This window comes from Pleurodeles waltl, chromosome 3_2 (genome assembly GCF_031143425.1).
Source record: "Pleurodeles waltl isolate 20211129_DDA chromosome 3_2, aPleWal1.hap1.20221129, whole genome shotgun sequence".
Classification (NCBI taxonomy): domain Eukaryota; kingdom Metazoa; phylum Chordata; class Amphibia; order Caudata; family Salamandridae; genus Pleurodeles; species Pleurodeles waltl.
This window is the reverse complement of record NC_090441.1, coordinates 188,588,308-188,609,624: the sequence shown is the minus strand read 5'-3', so window position 1 is coordinate 188,609,624 and position 21,317 is coordinate 188,588,308. Positions and strand designations below refer to the sequence as shown.

The 21,317-nt window shown below is 45.0% G+C and overlaps 1 protein-coding gene across 2 annotated transcripts in view; it reads left to right on the top strand.

Annotated features, from left to right (window-relative positions):
• TTLL4 (tubulin tyrosine ligase like 4) overlaps positions 1-21,317 on the top strand; it is a 322,322-nt gene that overhangs the window by 105,955 nt on the left and 195,050 nt on the right. For both annotated transcript variants that reach the window (XM_069227141.1, XM_069227142.1), the window contains exons 5-7: positions 9,439-9,499; positions 9,862-9,977; positions 20,540-20,650. In XM_069227141.1, coding sequence (XP_069083242.1) covers positions 9,439-9,499; positions 9,862-9,977; positions 20,540-20,650 — 288 coding nt within the window. The remainder of the gene's footprint in view (positions 1-9,438; positions 9,500-9,861; positions 9,978-20,539; positions 20,651-21,317) is intronic.

Below are 21,317 nucleotides of genomic sequence, written 5' to 3'. Positions count from 1 at the left end.
CTCTAGTTCATCTTTTGGGAGCCATTATGAACCAGGTTCCCGGTACATGCTTAAGTAATCCACTTAGCAAAATGTGAGTGAGATGTCTCAGGTAATGATCAGTCAATCCCATGAGACGTTACAGGAATAGTTAGCGCAACCCCAGTCCCCCTTTCGTTAAGAAATAACACAATCAAGAACACTAGAGCACAAGGGTTACATTTTAAGGATTTAGGGCCCGTTTCAGGTCCTGGCGGAGGGAAATACTCCATCGCAAACGTGATGGATATCCTGTCTGCCTTATTACGATCCCATGATATCCTATGGAAATCATAATAAGGTGGACGGGATATCCGTCAAGTTTGTGACCGAGTATTCCATCCACCGAAATCTAAATCCGACCTTAAGTTTTAAAGTCAAAACCCTATTCTAGTACATTCAGTATGAACTGTAACGGCTATAAAGACAAATAAAATGGCAGCAGCAACATCTACTTAAAGTGTGAATAACCGTAAAAAAAACTCCAATATAATTGCTGTTACATAATTATAGCTCTGATACTCCCATTCTGCTACTTCTGAACTCTAAGCTAATTCTAGCACGGCAGAAAAAAAAACATTTCGAGTTTGCTATGGTTCACACCCACATACCTGTTCGAAAAATGCAACTTCTGTTCAATAGAATAGCAAGGTCTGCTATTCTTGCTGTGCAAGGTCACTTGTACTGGTAAATTCAGCGAGCGAAGGTTAAGCGCCTCCTTTCCCAGTAATCTTCAGTTAGAATCAGCGGTGTGATTCTACATCTCCTGTCCTGTTGTCTCCTGTCATTAAGTTTTCCCTCTAACCCGCTCACTTTGTGCTCTCTTTTTATAACACTATTGCACTGTTGTTGAAACTCTCAGGATGAACAATAAGAGAGTGGTCTGATGCTCTTTCACTTATTTTCCCTTATTTTCACTCCGTGAGACTGTGTTCTTTCGAACCACATCAACAAACAACTTTAGTTTTAAAACTTTAAGAACCTTTTCAGAAATCAATAACCAATAATGTGAAACAGAACAGTAGGTGCTTAAATGAAATACTGCAGGTATAATCAGGCAGACTTGATTATCACATTGCAGAACAGAATAATATAAACTGATCTGATAGACTTCTAGCTGCAGATTCCTTACCTTTGAATTTTCCAGGCATCAGACTTGATCCAGAAGATTTTTGCGCGAACAGTACCCCCTGCTTGCCATTGGGTGACTTTGGTTCCACGCGGCATCGTTGGCGCTGGAATTGATGTTGAGGTCACCTATATAGATGCCACACAGGGGTGCACAAGTCTGTTCTTTTCTTTCCGTGCCAGTTAGCACTGATTCGGAGAAGTGCTACCCCACTATCTCTTTTTGACAAGCGTTTTTCGACGCATTGTTGAATATTCTTTCAAGTGTGCCTGGAGAAGATTATCTAGAAAGGTAGGGTTTAAGCCACCTGATGCCTGTCACCGTGCCATGATGGTAACAGACCTGCATCTTGTGTGCTTATGGTGTCTTGAGTGCGACCACGATTCAAAGTCATGCTCGGACTGCCGGGCCATGGCACCGAAAGCTTTGAGGGAGTGGTCCTTAAAGCTGCTTGACCCGCAAGTCCTCTTCCTCCCACGCGAAGTCCTCCGGACATTCGGGTAAGAAGCACAAGAGAAAGAAGTCAAAGGTCTTCCTTTGACTTCTCTTGTGTTGGCGGACGTGACGAATTTGAAACATCAGCGTTCCATGCATGGTTTCGTGGAGCTGTTATAAGGTCTAACTTTGCACCCACCCCCCTTGTATCCGGGAGCCGGAGTCCACACTCCTCAAATTAAGGAGTTCTACAAGGCCATGTGCCAGGTATTTGAGCTGGCCGACTCATCCAGTGCATCTTCAGGTCTTGTGGGGTCGGAGGAGGCCAATTCAGGTACTGTGCCGACCTCGGCTCGGATGTGGTCTTGTGGATCTGATCCCAGATCTGAACCAGCGGCAGTGATGCCAATGCGACCTGCTTCAGCGCTGGCCCAGACCCCACTGCTCCCAGTGCCGCCAGCCCTATTTCACATCCCCGATGACTCTTATTTGGAACAGCATTGACCAGCACAGATTCTGACACCGACAGAGCCCTTTGGCTCTGTCGCAGGGAGTCTGTTTTGTATAACTGTGCCTTGGGACAACTGCCAAATCAGTACTGTCACACCAAAATACCTGACGTGCTCACATTACCTTACTTGCCCTCCTAACCTTAGAGTGACAAGTAATTGTGGCAGCCCAAAAGGCACGACACTCTAGACCCCCTCTCTCAGGGAACAGTGGAAAACAGGTCAGTCCTTTTCATATTATCTCAGTCATACATATCCACAGCAGCAGTAAACCAGGCACAATAAAAGTACACAATATATTTATTACAACTAACAGTCTACCATGAAGCAAATTACAAGTGATTACAATACTGCCAATAATCTTAAAAGTAAGAATGGCAGTTGAAAAACTGTATAACACAAATAGTGCCACCTTAATGCAAATCTAGTGGCCTGAGCCCACCCTGTAATTGTATGTTCAGGAAAGCTATTATTTTTAATATCTGAGTAGGGAACCCACATACCTCTGTTGGTATAGTCAAGTTGTCCAGTTTACATAGGCTGCATGCCTCGGAGGGCATCTGTTCCCCAGACGTGTCACCTTTGCTAGAATCCTTCTCTCTAAAAGTAAACACTACGAGACCTAATTTCTAACGTTAGCTTGATACAGTCAAAAGCTACTGTGTTATGTCTAAAGAAGCCTGAGACTGACAGAAAACAACACCTGGCACTTGTGCTCACTGAGCAGTCTGAGAATGTATACACACAATCCCAGGAAAGTAGCTGCACAGCAAGTGAAATTAGTGTGTTTCATAGGATGTTACGTTGTTGCCTGAGCATTTTCTGGAGCAGCAACTCCCCCCCCCCCCCCCCCCTACACAGCATGGCTGCGGAGGAGGGAACATCCTATGCAATTGTGGTGAAGAGGGCAGTAAAGGTACTTGATCTCAAACTTGCCTCTGTGGTGGTGAAGAGTGAAGTGCTTCAACCAGGGGCTTCATCATTCGAACCTCTATTGCCCTTCAACGAAGCACTGACTGATGTCTTGCTGGGAACTTGGTCCAAGCCAGACACATGGGCTCCTGTGAATCAACCTGCCCCAGGTGATCCTAGTTCCCTCACCCAACACCCCACCCTTGAGAGCTTGTTTGTCGAAGCCTCAGCGTCCCGTGGCACGTTCCCTACCACTCCCCCGGACAGGTAATCCAAAAGGTTGGATACCTTAGCCAAGAAAATGTTTTCTCCCACCAGCCTAGCATTGGGGCCTGTGAACACTGCATGCCTTTTGGGGCATTATTCCTATTCTCTGTGGGATATGGTTGCACAAGTGCTGCCACTGATTCTGTAGGAAGCCTGGAACATCCTTTCCCAAGCAGTGAAAGATGGGAGATATGCAGCAAAGTTCACCATCAGGTGTGGTTTGGACATGACTGACTTGCTAGGCAGAGCGGTTTCATTAATAGTGGCTCTTAGACTCCACACCTGGCCAAGAACATCTGGCTTTTTCGGTGGGATGTCCAGGCCATCCTCATGGAAATGCCCTTTGACTAGACTCATCTCTTCATAGTAAAGGCAGACTCTGCGCTGGAGTGTTTTTAAGGACTTGCGGGTTACAGCCAAGTCCTTGGACCCCACAGTGACCCTTCGCCCCAAGTCTACCTTTTGCCCCTTTCCTGGACACAGAAGGGGTGCGCCACCTCACCAGCCCTATGCCAGCCACCATCCTGCTCAGGCTTCCCAAGCTGTGAGAGGACGTGTATGCGGTATATTCCAACCCCGTGGGTCTGATAGCCAAAGGGCATCTGCCACCAATCCCCCAGCAGCTGCAGCCTCTAAGCCCTCCTAGCTTGGTTTTGCAAGCCTATGGGTGTCCTGTTGGTTGAAGAATATAACATAATCTCCGCTGGCAGTCGATGACATTGGACAAATGGGTCTCGCAGATCATTCAGAGGCTACTACCTGTCTTTCCAATCTTACCCTCCTCCTATTCCACCAACACAAGAATGGCTGGCAGAGGATCATCTGTCTTTGCTCCGAGAGGAATTTACAGCTCTTTGCCAAAGGAGCTATAGAGGGGGTTCCGATATCCGGAGTAGGCAGTAGTTGTTCCTGCTACTTTCTGATTCACAAAAAGAACACAGGTCTTTGTCTTAATCTAGAACTCTGAACAGTCAATCTCTTTCTCTAAAAGGAGAAATTCATGTTGCTCACTTTGGGTCAGATTTTGTCTGCCCTAAACCAAATAGACTGTCTTGTAGTGTTGGACTTGCAGGATGCGTATTTCCACATTCCCATTCTGCCTTCCCACAGATGTTACCTGGGGTTCAAGGTAGGCCACACGCACTTTCAATTCACTGTACTTCCTTTAGGCCTTACCAGTGCCCCTTGGGTGCTCACCAAGGTGATGGGGGTAATCATAGCTAAACTGCAGAGATTAGGGGTGTCAGTCTACCATTACCTCGACAACTTGCTGTTCAAGGCAGTCTCACCCCAGGATGTCGTCTCCCACCTTCAGACTATGGTGGACCTCCTGCATTCCCGGAGGTTCACTATCAGTGTGACAGTCGCAACTGAGTCCTTCTCGAGCTGTTCTGGACACAGTGTAGTTTCTGGCTTATCCTATGGAATAGCAAGTCCAGGATATTTAGGCTATGATAACGATGTTTCAGCCTCTGTCCTGGATCTCAGTGAGAATGACTCTGAGGCTGCTGGGCCTCATGTCCTCCTGCATCCTGTTGGTGAATCATGGCATATGTGGGCTCTGCAGTGGGATCTGAAGTGCCAGTGGGCTCAGCATCAGGGAAATCTCTCTGACATAGTTCAGGTCTTGGAGGAAACTGCTCGTAAACTTCAGTGGTGGCTGACGAACCGCGATTGGGTCAAAGGCAGACTCCTCTCCCTTCCTCAAGCAACTCACAGTGGTGAGGGATGTGTCACCACTGGGACGGGGTGGTCATTTAGGAGAGGTGAATATCAGAGGACTCTGGTCTCCGGTGGAATCCAGACTCCACATCAACTTGCTGGAGCTCCGTGTGATCTGGCGTTGAAAGCAATTCTTCCCTCTGTCAAGGGGAAGTTGGTGCTATTGTGGATCCATTTTAGTTTGCTCAGGTACACAAGTTTAGCTTGGCCTCGGCTTGCAGGCCTGTGCCCTTTTATCTAGATAAACATGCTCTGTTTTATTATTAATCTTTTATTCATTTTAACAGTACTTGCAGTTCCTGCATTTAATAAGAAATGCTTTTGTTATAATCAGTTGCCATTCCATGAAAGCGTCATTATCAGTAATGCACATATTGAATTGTCATCATGTCCCTCTGCTTCACGGAATATGAGCACGTCCGGCATTTTTGTTATGATATTGACGATCCAGGTTTGTGAACTCAATCTAAGGCTTAAATACACCCACTTCGGGTTGTCTGCACGAACAATAACATGGGCCTTTTGTAAACACTCTGTGAGACCAAGGTCAGTAGAGGGGGATCCATCCATGAGATTCCATCTACACTGCACAACATTTTGCAGCAGACCTCAGCCATTGCGTCTGTACATCGCTTGATTTGGGGACTGGAGGCCAACATTGTTCCACGGTAACTGGGATAGGAGGGGGCTTCTCATGGACATGTTTGGGCAGATTAAGTTTCACACCTTGCTTTCTTTAGGGTAGACAATAGGCTTTTAGGGGGGAGTTTGTGTATTCATGTTTATTGCAAAATGTTAGGACAGTTCATATTCACATCGCATATTTTCACAATCCTGATTTTGCTCTTGTCCTTATTCTAATCATTGCAGCTCATGTATCTTTGAGTAGATTGCAGTCTTTTCAATAAATAAATTGAAAACTTTCATGCCTTTGCCTGTGTGTAAGATACTCCTTTCTAACAAGAGAAAAGGGTAAGACTTGTTGCACCGCAAATCCCTGAGAGGATTTCCAAGCCCATGTGCTAAGCTGCCAGAAATCACCTTTACTGTTCATGTTTTGGTGAGGTCCTGCTAGAGAGCCAGGAGGGTTGGGTTGACAGTTGGCAACTGTTGTGGGAGTGACTAAGTTGCCTACACTCAGAGGTACTGCCGCCCTTAATCCAGCAGTCTTGCAGCAATACAAGTGTCCTTATGACAGTGCAGGCGTTCAGACAACACCACCGCCATGTGGTACTGCAATGGGCAGGGTGGTGTGGTCGACCCTTTGTCAAGAGGCCCTGCGTCTCTGGACATGGCTGGGACAGCAGGGCATAACCCTGGTGGTTCAAAGCCTGCCAGGTTCTCTGAACGCTAGGGTGGACAAACTCAGCCGTCAGTGCCTAGCATATCACGAGTGGCGTCTCCATTTGGAGGTGGCACAAGGACTCTTTCAACAGTTAGGTGAGCCTTGGTTAGAGCTGTTCGCCTCTGAAGAGAACGTGCAATGTAAGCAATTTTGCATGTTGGAGTTTTCATGGAGTTTATCGCTCAGAGATGTTTTTCGTTTTGTGTGGTGATCAGGTGTCCTGTATCCCTTCCCACCTATAACACTTCTGCACAGAGTTCTCAAGAAGATCAGGATCGACCGGGCCCAAGTCATTCCTGTGGCTCCGGACTGGGCATGGAAAGTCTGGTTTCCCAAGCTTCTGAAAATGAGCCTCAGTTCTCCAATCAGGCTGCCCCTTTGGGAGAATTTTCTTCTGCAGAAGCAGGGAAGGGTCCTCCACCCGAATTTGTAAACTCTCCGCCTCCTTGTGTGGAAATTTAGCGGCGACAGTTGATAGCTTTAGACCTTCCTTCTGAAGTGTGCAACGTTATCTTGGCAGCTAGCCAGTTCTCCACCAAAATGGTAGATGCCTGCTGCTTTCAGAAATTTGTAAAATATTGTACAGAAAAGTCTATCAACCCTCTTTCTGTCTCACTTTCTGATATTCTTCTCTTCATTCTTACCCTTGCCTGGCAGAGCTGTACTCTGGGCACTCTTAAGGGTTTTCTGCTCTGTCTGCCTTCCTGCGGCTTGCTGACCAGCCCTCTTTATTTAAATCCCCTATTATAAGTAGATTTTTCAGAGGGCTTGTACATATGTTTCCTCCTTTGCCCTTTATCATCCCTCATTGGGACCTGAATCCGGTTGCTCCCTTTTAGCTGCCACAAAATTGCCAGTCAATGTACTTACCATCAATACAGCCTTTCTAGAGAAATAACATCTTCCCGGAGGGTGAGTGAGCTGCAGGCTTTATCATCCGAGCCTCCCTATTTTACTGTGTACCCAGACAGGGCCTCTTTACTCCCGAAAGTGCTGACCCATTCCATTTGGACAGTCTGTCACCCTGCCCACCTTTTGCACTCTTCCACATCCTTCTGAAGAAGAGGAGCGACTCCACAGTCTGGACCTAAAGAGTGTTGTCTTTCTATCTTGACCACACAAGAGAGTTCCGGGTGGATGAAAATCTTTTTGTGGGGTATGTTGGAGCAAAGAAAGGTCGGGTAGGATAGAAGCGAACCATTTTGCGCTGGGTTGTTCTCTGTATTAAGTTCTGCTATCCTCTGTCTAAAAAGTAGCCTTTTGCGGGCTTAAGGGTCCATTTCACCCAAGGAAAAGCTTACGACCACTGCGTTGGCTCACGGAGTTTGTCGTGGATATTTGCCAAGCAGCAGCATGGGCATCCCTGCACACATTTGTCCAGGCAGTAGTATATGGCAGTCAGGCCTGCAGGGATGGGCATTTCAGCCGTTTGGTCCTGCAGGATATCTTAGTATAGAAAATGTGTCCACAGCCCACCGCCAGTAGGGCATGGCTTGGGTATCTATTCAAAGGTAAGGAACCTGCAGCTAAAAGTCTCTATCAGATGAACAAGTTACTTACCTTTGTTAATGCGTTATCTGGTAGAGACTATATCTAGCTGCAGATTCCTTACAGACCCACCCATGCCTCCCTGCTTTGTGGACATGTTTTTGGGCTAGGGATGCTCCACTTCTGGGCCCCAGTTTGGACACCTAAATGTCAGTTCACTTCATGGCTCTCCGCTCCTGGTGTGGAAAGTCGCAAACAGTAACTGATGTCCGCACACGTGGGTGGTGCCTAAATAGGTGACTAAGATGCGCAGGGGTACTGCTCGCGTAAAAATCTTCCGGGTCCAGTCTGATGCTTGGGAAATTCAAAGGTAAGAAATCTGCAGCTAGATATTGTCTCTACCAGATAATGTGTTACCGAAGGTAAGTAACTTATTCATTAATGGAATTCCATTAATCACACATGCTCACTTTTGTTGATTGACTAGCACATGTATGTAAGAAGGGAGATGCCCAGAAGAGAAAATATGTAATATGCATAACATCCCTCCTCCAGATCAGGAAGACTACGTCCATTAGTGTAAAGGAGCAGCACGTAAGGGATAGAAGTGCAATACTCTGCATGGCGACTAACTTAGGCTATATCTATCCGTTCATGGATCCTGCACCAACATTCAAGATAACACAAACTGCCCCAACATTCCTGCAAGATATCAAATATCTGAAGACACTCATCTTCCGAAATCACAACATTTGCACATACCAAGTGACGCACACTCCCAAACAATGTTTCTGTTTTAAATTAATTCCAAATCTTATCTCAGGGCGCCCTCTCATGTTCAGGGCACCATCTCATGTTCAACACACTGTTGCTGTCTAGCTAGGTTTTTGCTAGACACATACTTTGCATACATAAATACATATGGAAGGCATGCTGCTAAATGACTCCATGTGACAGCGGACAACACCTTTTATGATCTATTTCTAATGCATTTGAAAGTTTGTTTTCGTTTGCTTCAGTTAAGGCATTTGAATCCACTTAAATGTTTTGTGAAATGAAATCGCGGGACTGAACATTTAACAGTTCTGCTATAAATGCATTACAAAGACTTGCTCCTTCAGCCTGATCCTAGCAGTTTGCTACTCTTATTGTTGCTCGGCTGTGTATTTCTGCTGATGCAGAATTATTCCAATGGTGGAAGAGTTTCTGTTAAATTGCTTTTGACTGTGATCACCCATTGCTACTACATGTCATAGTGTGCCTGCAAAGTTGCATAACCACAAAAAAGTGTCTTCAAACTGGTTGCAAAGTTCACATGCTTAAGAGTTAATCCCTATTCGGTCTTAATGAAATCCATTGGTTTTGTGAGAACCGTGTAGGAGTCTTGAATCCATATATACCTGGTTCTAACAACTGTACCACAGCCACTGTAATAGCATTTCCACTCAGTCGGCACATATTACTCAAACTACCTGCTGTCTGGGTCCTTTGATATGCTGTATGAACTCATTGAATGGATGTTATTATCATTAAGTGATGGTGCTACTATTTTTTATTTTTATTTTTTTAACTGTTCTTGCATTTGATCTCATGGCACCTTTCTCCCTATTTAGATGAGTCGGATTCTTCGGTCGCAGGCATACCTTCCTCTGCATCCATGTTGCTCATCTCCAGGTCAGTAATGCAATAGGTGTAATGCCTATATTTTACGTCTCTGTCCCAAATCGGCCACCTCTAACATCCTCGTAGCAGCTCTCAAGTTTCCATTTTCATTCTCTTTGAAGAAGAACCCTATTGTTATTTTTATTGTTTTTTGGCAAGACCAGCAATGTAACGTCCAGTAATGCCAGCATAGTGTGAATATTTAGCGAAAATGGTTGCCCGAGGAAAGGTGGGTTGTATTTTATGAACTGATGGATCATTAGTCAGTGACTGACTTTTGCAAAGCACACAACCTGCTTCAAGGGAGGTTTACAAGTCATTCTCCCTTTGATCCATTGCCTTCACACGTGTTTCACAATTTTATGTATTTCCAGAAAATGTATGGAGGAGCCACCTGAAGTGCAGGAAAAGATCTGCAAGCCAGCCTTCCTTCAAAGTATGTTCCCTAATGTCACTCCAACGCTGTACTTTGGTACCCGGAATGAGACTGGTAAGTCACTGGCTTACTGCAGAGGCCCAAGGAAGTTTCCACCAGCGGCCTCTAGGCCTCTATACCAGAGTGCTGGCTGTGTTTACAGTCCTGTGTAAGGTCACAACAATAGACCTTCTATTGTTAGGTGGTGGGTGATGGTGGATTGTTCTTGTTTTAAGTTTCAGAGCAGTTTAACCTCTATGCTGCCTCCACCGGTCTTTGAGTCATTTTATACATAGTAGACTCATTGTAGAAGTGGGGAATAAGAGGTTTACTATTGTACCATATACCTTTAAATATTCCTTCAGTTCAAGCATTAGTCCATCGTCTTGTTTCCTCAGTTAAACCCAGACCCTTTGAGTGAATCCAACAGTAAATGTAAATGTATTGTGTGCCCAATGCAACAAAGCAATAACGCACTTTACTCTAAACCCTATACAGATGGGAGGAGAATGGTCCAGAATTGATCTGTTAATTCTATAACTACACTGTTGTTTTTAAAATGGATGTACCTTGTAAAGCTTTGTTGTCTTGTTGCTTGTTTAAAAATATAGACTACAAATTAATAGCACCAAATAATCCATGTCATTTATATTAATGTAATACATAGTTCGATGGCATCTGTCGCTGTAGATACACATGGTATGCATGAGCTCGCCATCTGGTGTTGGGTCGGAGTGTTACAAGTTGTTTTTCTTCGAAGAAGTGTTTTCGAGTCACGGGACCGAGTGACTCCACCTTCTGTGCTCATTGCGCATGGGCGTCGACTCCATCTTCGATTGTTTTCTTTCCGCCATCGGGTTCGGACGTGTTCCTGTCGCTCCGAGTTTCGGAACGGAAAGTTAGCTGAAGACGGAAGATTTTCGACGGTATCGTTGCGATCCGGTTAGAGATAGACACATACGACGACGCGTTCAACATCGAAGCGCCTCGGTGCCCTTCGGGGTAGATTTCGGCACCCCGTCGGGGCCTAGTCGGCCCGACCGCGTGGAGGACAACGCCGATGGATCGGACCCCGTTTCGATTCTGCCCCGAATGCCACAACAAATATCCTTATACGGACCTACACTCGGTCTGTAATCTGTGCCTGTCACCCGAGCACAGCGAAGAATCCTGTGAGGCCTGTCGGGCGTTCCGGTCCCGAAAAACTCTGCGCGACCGTCGAGCGAGAAGACTCCAGATGTCGTCCACGCCAAAAGAGCGTCCACAGTTCGAGACAGAAGAGGAACAGGAGGAATCCTTTTCCATCCAGGATTCAGACTCCGACGAGCTACACTCTACAAGAACTGTGAGTAAGACGTCGAGATCAAACCTTAAAAAAGGAAAAAAGGCCCAGGGGACGCCACTGCCAACCGGCCATGGCTCCACCCAAATTCTCGGTGACCAACAATCGGCACCGAAAAAGGCCCATTCAGTGTCGAGATCGTCCGACTTCGGTCGAGACACCGGCACGCAGCCTCCTCGGGACCGAGAGAGTGCTAAACAGAAGCATCGACACCGAGAGTTCGGTGTCGACACCGATCGACGCCGAGACAGTGGCGCCGAAGACCATAGAGGCCAAGAATTTTCGGCACAGAAAAAGAGGAAGGTTACCTCGGAGCCGAAAAAACAATCGACAGGGCTTTCGGAGCCGAAAAAAGCGACATCAGACCCTGTTTCTGGCTCCTATACCGAAGAGCATTCTATGTCTTCTCAAATGAAGAAACATAGATTTGAACAAGAACTGCAATCCACTGACGTGGATCACACGCAAAAGCGTATCTTTATTCAGCAGGGGACTGGGAAGATCAGTACCCTCCCACCTGTCAAACGAAAGAGAACGCTTCAGTTTACTCCTCAGCAACAAACAACACAAAAGGTAACACCTCCTCCCTCGCCTCCACCTGTAACTCCGGCTTCGCCAACTTACACCCCGTCACATTCGCCAGCTCACACCGCCATGAGCCACGACGACCAAGATCAGGATGCGTGGGACTTGTACGACGCACCAGTGTCTGATAACAGCCCAGACACATACCCAACTAGGCCATCACCACCGGAAGACAGCACAGCCTACTCGCAAGTGGTGGCTAGAGCAGCTCTATTCCATAATGTGGAACTACACTCGGAACAAGTAGAGGATGATTTTTTATTTAACACCCTCTCCTCAACCCACAGCTCCTACCAAAGCCTGCCGATGCTCCCAGGCATGCTACGCCATGCAAAGGACATTTTCAAGGAGCCAGTTAAAAGTAGGGCAGTGACGCCTAGGGTGGACAAAAAGTATAAGGCGCCTCCTACGGACCCTGTCTTCATCACCTCTCAGCTGCCACCAGACTCTGTGGTGGTAGGGGCTGCCAGAAAACGGGCAAACTCACACACTTCTGGGGATGCACCTCCCCCAGATAAAGAAAGTAGGAAGTTCGATGCAGCCGGGAAGAGGGTTGCTGTCCAAGCAGCAAACCAGTGGCGCATCGCAAATTCACAAGCGCTGCTAGCGCGATACGACAGAGCCCACTGGGATGAGATGCAGCATCTCATTGAACATCTCCCAAAAGATCTGCAAAAAAGAGCAAAACAGGTTGTTGAGGAGGGTCAAAACATTTCCAACAATCAAATACGCTCCTCCATGGATGCAGCAGACACGGCCGCAAGAACCATTAATACGTCGGTTACCATCCGTAGGCACGCATGGCTCAGAACGTCTGGATTCAAGCCAGAAATTCAGCAGGCAGTGCTTAACATGCCAGTAAACGAGAAACTTCTGTTCGGTCCGGAGGTCGACACAGCTATAGAAAAGCTCAAGAAGGACACTGACACTGCCAAGGCCATGGGCGCACTCTACTCCCCGCAGAGCAGAGGATCTTATAACACCTTCCGCAAAACACCTTTTAGAGGAGGGTTTCGGGGTCAGGCCACACAAGCTAGCACCTCACAGTCCGCACCGCCCACCTACCAGGGACAGTACAGGGGAGGTTTTCGGGGCCAGTATAGAGGGGGGCAATTTCCTAGGAATAGAGGAAGATTTCAAAGCCCCAAAACCACTACCAACAAGCAGTGACTCACACGTCACTCACCCCTCCCACACAACACCAGTGGGGGGGAGGATACATCAATATTACGAAGCATGGGACAAAATAACTACAGATACATGGGTCCTAGCAATTATCCAACATGGTTATTGCATAGAATTCATGCAATTCCCTCCAGACATACCACCAAAATCACAAAATTTATCAAAATACCATTCACAACTTCTAGAGATAGAAGTTCAAGCACTACTGCAAAAAAATGCAATAGAATTAGTACCAAGCACACAAATAAACACAGGAGTTTATTCACTGTACTTCTTGATACCAAAAAAGGACGAAACACTGAGACCAATTCTAGACCTCAGGGTAGTAAACACATTCATCAAATCAGACCACTTTCACATGGTCACACTACAAGAAGTGTTACCATTGATCAGAAAACACGACTACATGACAACCCTAGACCTCAAGGACGCATATTTCCATATACCAATCCATCAATCACACAGGAAATATCTAAGGTTTGTATTCAAAGGAATACATTACCAATTCAAAGTATTGCCTTTTGGTTTAACAACCGCTCCAAGAGTATTCACAAAGTGCCTAGCAGTAGTCGCTGCACACATCAGAAGGCAGCAAATACATGTGTTCCCGTATCTAGACGACTGGCTAATCAAAACCAGTTCGCTCACACAATGCTCAAACCACACAAATCAAGTCATACAAACCCTCTACAATCTAGGGTTCACCGTCAACTTTGCAAAATCAAACATTCTGCCAAGCAAAGTACAGCAATATCTAGGAGCCATAATAGACACGACAAAGGGAGTAGCAACGCCAACTCCACAAAGGATCCACAATTTCAACAGGGTCATTCAACACATGTCTCCAAACCAAACAATACAAGCAAGAACAATACTACAGCTCCTAGGCATGATGTCCTCATGCATAGCCATTGTCCCAAACGCAAGACTGCACATGAGGCCCTTACAATAGTGCCTAGCCTCACAGTGGTCTCAAGCACAGGGTCACCTTCTAGATCTGGTGTTGCTAGACCGCCAAACTTACCTATCGCTTCTATGGTGGAACAGTATAAATTTAAACATAGGGCGGCCTTTCCAAGACCCAGTGCCACAGTACGTAATAACAACAGATGCTTCCATGACAGGGTGGGGAGCACATCTCAATCAACACAACATAAGAGGACAATGGAACATACATCAAACAAAACTGCATATAAATCATCTAGAATTATTAGCAGTTTTTCAAGCACTAAAAGCTTTCCAACCAATCATAACCCACAAATACATCCTTGTCAAAACAGACAACATGACAACGATGTATTATCTAAACAAACAAGGAGGAACACATTCAACGCAGTTAAGCTTGCTAGCTCAAAAAATATGGAAGTGGGCAATCCACCATCAAATTGGTCTAATAGCACAGTTTATTCCGGGGATCCAGAATCAGCTGGCAGACAATCTCTCTCGAGATCACCAGCAAGTCCACGAATGGGAAATCCACCCACAAATTCTGAACACCTACTTCACACTCTGGGGAACACCACAAATAGACTTATTTGCAACAAAAGAGAACGCAAAATGCCAAAACTTCGCGTCCAGATACCCACACAAGCAATCCCAAGGCAATGCCCTATGGATGAACTGGTCAGGAATATTTGCTTACGCTTTTCCTCCTCTCCCTCTCCTTCCTTACCTAGTAAACAAATTGAGTCAAAACAAACTCAAACTCATTTTAATAGCACCAACGTGGGCAAGACAACCCTGGTACACAACACTGCTAGATCTGTCTGTAGTACCACACATCAAACTGCCCAACAAACCAGATCTGTTAACGCAACACAACCAACAGATCAGACACCCGGACCCAGCATCGCTGAATCTAGCAATCTGGCTCCTGAAATCCTAGAATTCGGACACTTACAACTTAGCCAAGAGTGTATGGAAGTCATAAAGCAGGCCAGAAGGCCATCCACTAGACACTGCTACGCAAGTAAGTGGAAAAGATTTGTTTGGTACTGCCATCATAATCAGATACAACCACTAGAGGCAACTCCAAAACATATAGTAAATTACTTGCTCCATTTACAAAAAGCAAAGCTAGCCTTCTCTTCTATTAAAATACACCTTGCAGCAATATCTGCATACCTGCAAACTACATATTCAACTTCCTTGTATAGGATACCAGTTATCAAAGCATTCATAGAAGGGCTTAAAAGAATTATACCACCAAGAACACCACCTGTTCCTTCATGGAACCTAAACGTGGTTCTAACAAGACTCATGGGCCCACCTTTCGAACCCATGCACTCTTGCGGAATACAATTCCTCACCTGGAAAGTTGCCTTTCTCATCGCCATTACATCTCTAAGAAGAGTAAGTGAAATTCAAGCGTTCACAACACAAGAACCTTTTATACAAATACATAAAAATAAGGTCGTCCTACGACCTAATCCAAAATTTTTACCAAAAGTTATTTCTCCATTCCATCTAAATCAAACGGTAGAACTACCAGTATTCTTCCCACAGCCAGATTCTGTGGCTGAAAGAGCACTACATACATTAGATGTCAAAAGAGCATTAATGTACTACATTGACAGAACGAAGAACATCAGAAAAACTAAACAGCTATTTATTGCATTCCAAAAACCTCATGCAGGTAACCCAATATCAAAACAAGGTATAGCCAGATGGATAGTTAAATGCATCCAAATCTGCTACCTTAAAGCAAAAAGACAACTGCCCATTACTCCCAGGGCACATTCAACAAGGAAAAAAGGTGCTTCAATGGCCTTTTTAGGAAACATCCCAATGCAAGAAATTTGTAAGGCAGCCACTTGGTCTACGCCTCACACATTCACCAAACACTACTGTATAGATGTGCTATCCGCACAACAAGCTACAGTAGGTCAAGCTGTATTAAGAACTCTATTTCAGACAACTTCTACTCCTACAGGCTAAACCACCGCTTATGGGGAACTAACTGCTTACTAGTCTATGCATACCATGTGTATCTACAGCGACAGATGCCATCGAACTGAAAATGTCACTTACCCAGTGTACATCTGTTCGTGGCATCAGTCGCTGAGATTCACATGGACCCACCCACCTCCCCGGAAGCCTGTAGCAGTTCAGAAGTTACCTTCAATTTTGTACATTTGTATATATATTACTTAATCCTTTAATAGGTACATACTTACATTTTTCATTGCGCGGGCACTATTACTATAGTACAACTCCTACCTCACCCTCTGCGGGGAAAACAATCGAAGATGGAGTCGACGCCCATGCGCAATGAGCACAGAAGGTGGAGTCACTCGGTCCCGTGACTCGAAAACACTTCTTCGAAGAAAAACAACTTGTAACACTCCGACCCAACACCAGATGGCGAGCTCATGCATACCATGTGAATCTCAGCGACTGATGCCACGAACAGATGTACACTGGGTAAGTGACATTTTCATTTGTTTTCCTACAATCTAAGAAATTAATTCCAAAAACTTGGGGCATCTTTACTAACAGTCAAAGAACTCCACACTTGCATAGTGTATTTATTGAGCAAAAACATTATTAAACCACTTATGTTTTAATACCATTTTATGAAAAAACTGTACATTTGTTGGGTTTATAGTGAGAAAATGTCAATTTTTTTTTTACCTACGAGACATTTTCCTATGACCTTCAGCATTTGTGGATATTTATAGTTATAATAATAATTTATATCTGATAACTAAATCATCCTCTGAAGGTACTGAGGATCGTGTGCATTCTTAAACGCTATTCAGGTTGTTGCATGGACAAATGTCCCATGACCATTCTCATGATTACTGTCCAGGTTTCCATTGTTTGACAATTTGAAATAATGCTGTCCCCAAGCAAATTAGATAATCACCTGGATACCATAAAAGGTATGGTTGTAGCATGTGTTGCTGTAGATGTAAATTCTTGCCATACTCATACCATCTAGTGTTGGGTTTGGATGTCTGCAAGTTGTATTTGTTTGAACAAGTCTCTTGAATCCCAAGATTTGGCATGACTTCTCTTGTTGTGCATTGCTTAAAGGCACCATATTAGATTTATTTTTCAGTCATCAGGTTCAGATGTGCACCGAGTGATCTCCGAGGGCATCATGTTTGGAGCTGGTTTTTTCGTTGGACTCATTTGGTAACCTTTTTGATCCTTGAGCATCTGTAGTGACTAGACGCCGGTGTAATCATTTTCTTGGCGATATAAATGTTAAATTAACCCAGAAGATAGTCCTTGACGTCCCAAGATGTCTAGACCCTCTCACCCCTTCAGACTGCAAATCACCTTCAGTACATCTCCATTGGAGAATACTGCATGGGTGCCAGACATGGACAGATCACTTCCAGATATGTAATTTGCATCTGTTCCCTAACCCAGATGACACATGTTGTGCCTCGCCTTCATATCCAGGAAGACTCAAAGGTATCTGAAGCAACAGCATTGGACACACGAGATAATGTGCACCAAGAGCACACTTCAAGGGCTGTTGGAATGCAGTTGCCCCTTAAGGCCCATATCTCCAAGCCAGGACCCCAAAAAACCCCATACTAAGGTAGAGCACCACTCCCAAGCCTCAGGGCACTGGTCGGAACCAGCACAAACCTGAAATGAACAAGCCTCTAGCTACAGGTATCGGACCGCCCCACCACAGCCGTTGAACATCAGTGCCCCATTGACATACAGGTATCACTGCAAATATCCTCTTGATATCAAAACCTTCATCTGTGCCAAAATGCACCTCTGCACCAAAGGCGAAAGACGAACCATCAAAGCCTACAAAGGAGTCATTAAGGCACCTGATCTTGTAAGACTCCAGGTACAAGAACTGATTGCCAGGGAAAAATGTCTGTTCACCTATTCCAGGTACCGGCAAAATATCAGAAAAGGAAGAGACACCTACAACCACTGCTGGTCCCCCCTTTTGTGTAAGAGGAGACACACCTTTGAGGGGGAACACTCTTCCAGGCCGACTTATCCAAAACCGCTGCCAAAGAGACATAAGGACAAGGTCCACCTTCATGCACGCCTCCACCACCACTGCTGCTCCCTCCACCAGTCACAATGGGGCCCCAGTCTCTTACTTAGACCTGACTGCTCCTGTAGTCCTTACTGGCCGTATGGTGAACTTTCAGGGGACAGAATCTCAGATGAGCCCTGGGATTATTGTGATGTTGATTCCCCCAGTGAATACTAACATGTAACACTGCCCTGTGCGAGCCTCACCCCCGGGTGACGTAGTTGGGGGTGACTGCATTCTACAAGGAAAACTACATATCACGCAGGAAGAGGACGATTTCCTTCTTGAAATGGTCTCCAGGACTAAATGTAGCAGGCAGTTTTCTCTCAGGTTAAAGGGCATGTTAAAGGCTGCCCCTGATAATTTTAAAGAGCCCCCCCAGAGCAAGAGCTGTAACTCCTAGGGTAGGGCACAAATTCAGACAGTCTTAATGACCCTCTGTATATTAGGGGATAGGTTACACCCGACTATCTAGTCTTCCTCTCTTAAGTGTGCTTCTGCATAAGGCACTGGTGGCGCTCCTCCAGATAAGGAAATGCAAAAGATTGATGCAGCTGATAAAAGGTTGGCTGTTGGGGCTGCAGCTCATTTGGAGAGAAGCTAATTCTGTGGTGAATCCTTTCTTGCTAGGACTGGAGACAATGGGAGGAGATGCAGGAGCTACATAAGTATCTCCCAGAGCAGTGTAGGAATTGTGAAGAGGAGATCAAGGCTGAGGGAAAAGTGATATCTAAAGTTAACATCGGCCGCAGACAATGCATCAACAAAAGTGTGTTGCTCAGAACACATGAACAAATCTGCATCTCAGAGTTCAAGTCAGAGGATCAACAGCATCTCCTTAGCCTCCTCTTTGATGGGGAGCAACTTTTTAGGCCTCCGCTTGATGAGATGCTTGAAAAGCTCAAAAAGGATGCGCAGACAGCTAAGGTGGTGTCATCTTTTCACTTTTACCAAACCATAGTGCTCCCAATTTTCTTTCTGCTCCCAGAATCTGTTGCAGATACAGCACTTGACACTGGTTGTTAAGAGCTCTTATGTATCACATAGACAGAACCAAACCATTTGAAAAAAAAAATTAATCTGTTATTTGTCTCTTTTGCAAAAATGCAGAAAGGACAGCCAGTATCTAAAGCAGGGATAACTAGCTGGATAGTCAGACGTATTAAGACCTGCTATCCTAAAGCAAAAAGGGTTCTACCTGCTCCACTTAGGGGTCACCATACGCTTAAGAAGGGAGCAACTATGTCTTTTTGTGGAAACCTCCCATAATTGGATATTTTATAAAGCAGTCACCTGGTCAGCACCCCTGAATTTTACTGTGCACTAATGTGTTGATATTTTATTGCGTCACAACTCATGCTAGGTTAGGTGGTATTAGGGAACCATATTTCAAGCATCTGCATCATCTGCACGCAACCTACTGCTTCAGGAGCCTATGCTAAGCATATGTACCTACAACACATGCTACAAACCAAAAACGTTACCCTTCAAGGATGTGTTCCTAACGTGTAATGATGCACCTTCCTTCATCCCCATAAGCCTGTTAGTTGCGGATATCTTCTTTCTGTTTCTTAATACACACTGCATATAACACACTTATCACTACACTGTATAAATGCTCTCACTCTTTGTGCGAAAACAATCTAAAACAAAGTCTATACCCATGCACAGTGAGTAGTTACAACATAGCTCGCAACTTTCAAGATTTTTTCGAACAAACATTGCAATAGTCCATCCCCAACACTGCATGTTAGGAGCATGTTACACACATGAGTCTACAGCGCTGCACGCTACAAGGAGATCCTTACAGGGTAGCACTTTCCTTCTGTAGTCAATTGTGATAATTTCTCCATGTTGTCATGGATAGAAACCACAAATTCAATTCAGATGTAGAAGTATTCATTCTGTTTAGCACAGCAAAGTTTGTGTTGCCCACATTCTGCGTCAGTTACTTACGTGAGCTGATTGGCACGCAAGTCTGATTTTTCAATAAACGTAAACCATTTGCTTGCAATAAGTATCGCATTTGTCCAATAAGCTCGGTCTCTAAAGAACAGCTTACAGTTGTGGGATGATGAGGTGATCAGGGGTTTCTGTCATAGCGCCACACTCTTGTCTTGGTTGCCACCTCCCGCCAGTAACTCTACTGGGGATATGGATGTAGGTATTGGAATTCTGAGCACTGGTTATTTAGACGATTCTGGCATGAATTCAGCACAAACCTGTAAGGTGGGGGTGGGCAGCAATTAGATTTATTTATGATTGCCTATAATGATAAAGTGGGACTTTAGGGTGCATGTGACCTTTCTGGTATTCTGGCTCGACGGCGTGAGCTAGCGCAGGAACTGCGGACAGGAAGGTGGTTAATGGTAGCATGGTTGCAGAATAACCCCTCTTAAATGTCTGTCTTAATACCATTTACATTTTGTTGCTTTGAAATTCCTGCTAATCTGCTTGTAATTATAATTTTCGACAATGAAACCATTTCTTAACCCTCAATTTCAGTGGAAATCCTACCTTGGGAACAGCGAAAGCTATTGAAATGGAGACTGAGCACGGTGACTCCTAATGTGGTAAAGCAGGCCATAGCAAGATCGCACTTCAGAATCACCAAGAGTAAGTATCTGATAACTGTGCCGATGCCCACTAGTACGGCAACTAATTCTGTAGTTGAATGTCCCCAAATTGCAAATAACATCCAATTCAGCAGTTCTTAGTGCACTGCACTAGTCACAAAGTGTATTTGTAAGATCCTACCAACGTACTACGCTAGCCACCAACATATTTATGAAGTCATACCGCACTAAACCATACTGCAAGCATAATTAGCAGGTTATGCCTTCAACATCAGAGGGCTGATACGATGGTAATAATGACATCATACCACTCTCTCCATCTCTCAGAATCCAGACAGTCCTTTGTGCTACAAGGGCCTTCAGACCACAAATCGTAACAGTAAACTGTATACCTAGCACAATTAGCAACTCATGTCTTTTTGCCATGATGGATCTCTTGCTCAAGCCCTCATGTTTGTAAAAGAATAAGCTGGAGCACAGAAAATGGGTCTTGGTATTTTTCGATTAGTACGACTAGCTGTCTTTTATGACCAGCCAAGAGATTGGATGTATACAAGCAGTGGTAGCGTGGGTTGTGCGCTGTGCTTGTGGTAGTGGCACTTCATTCCCTACGTTTTTGCATTATTTGAGAGGTTATGGCAACTACTGTTTTTAAAGCACAGTACATGGTCTGTTTGTAGGGTTAAATGCAGGTTTCTATTTTAGCA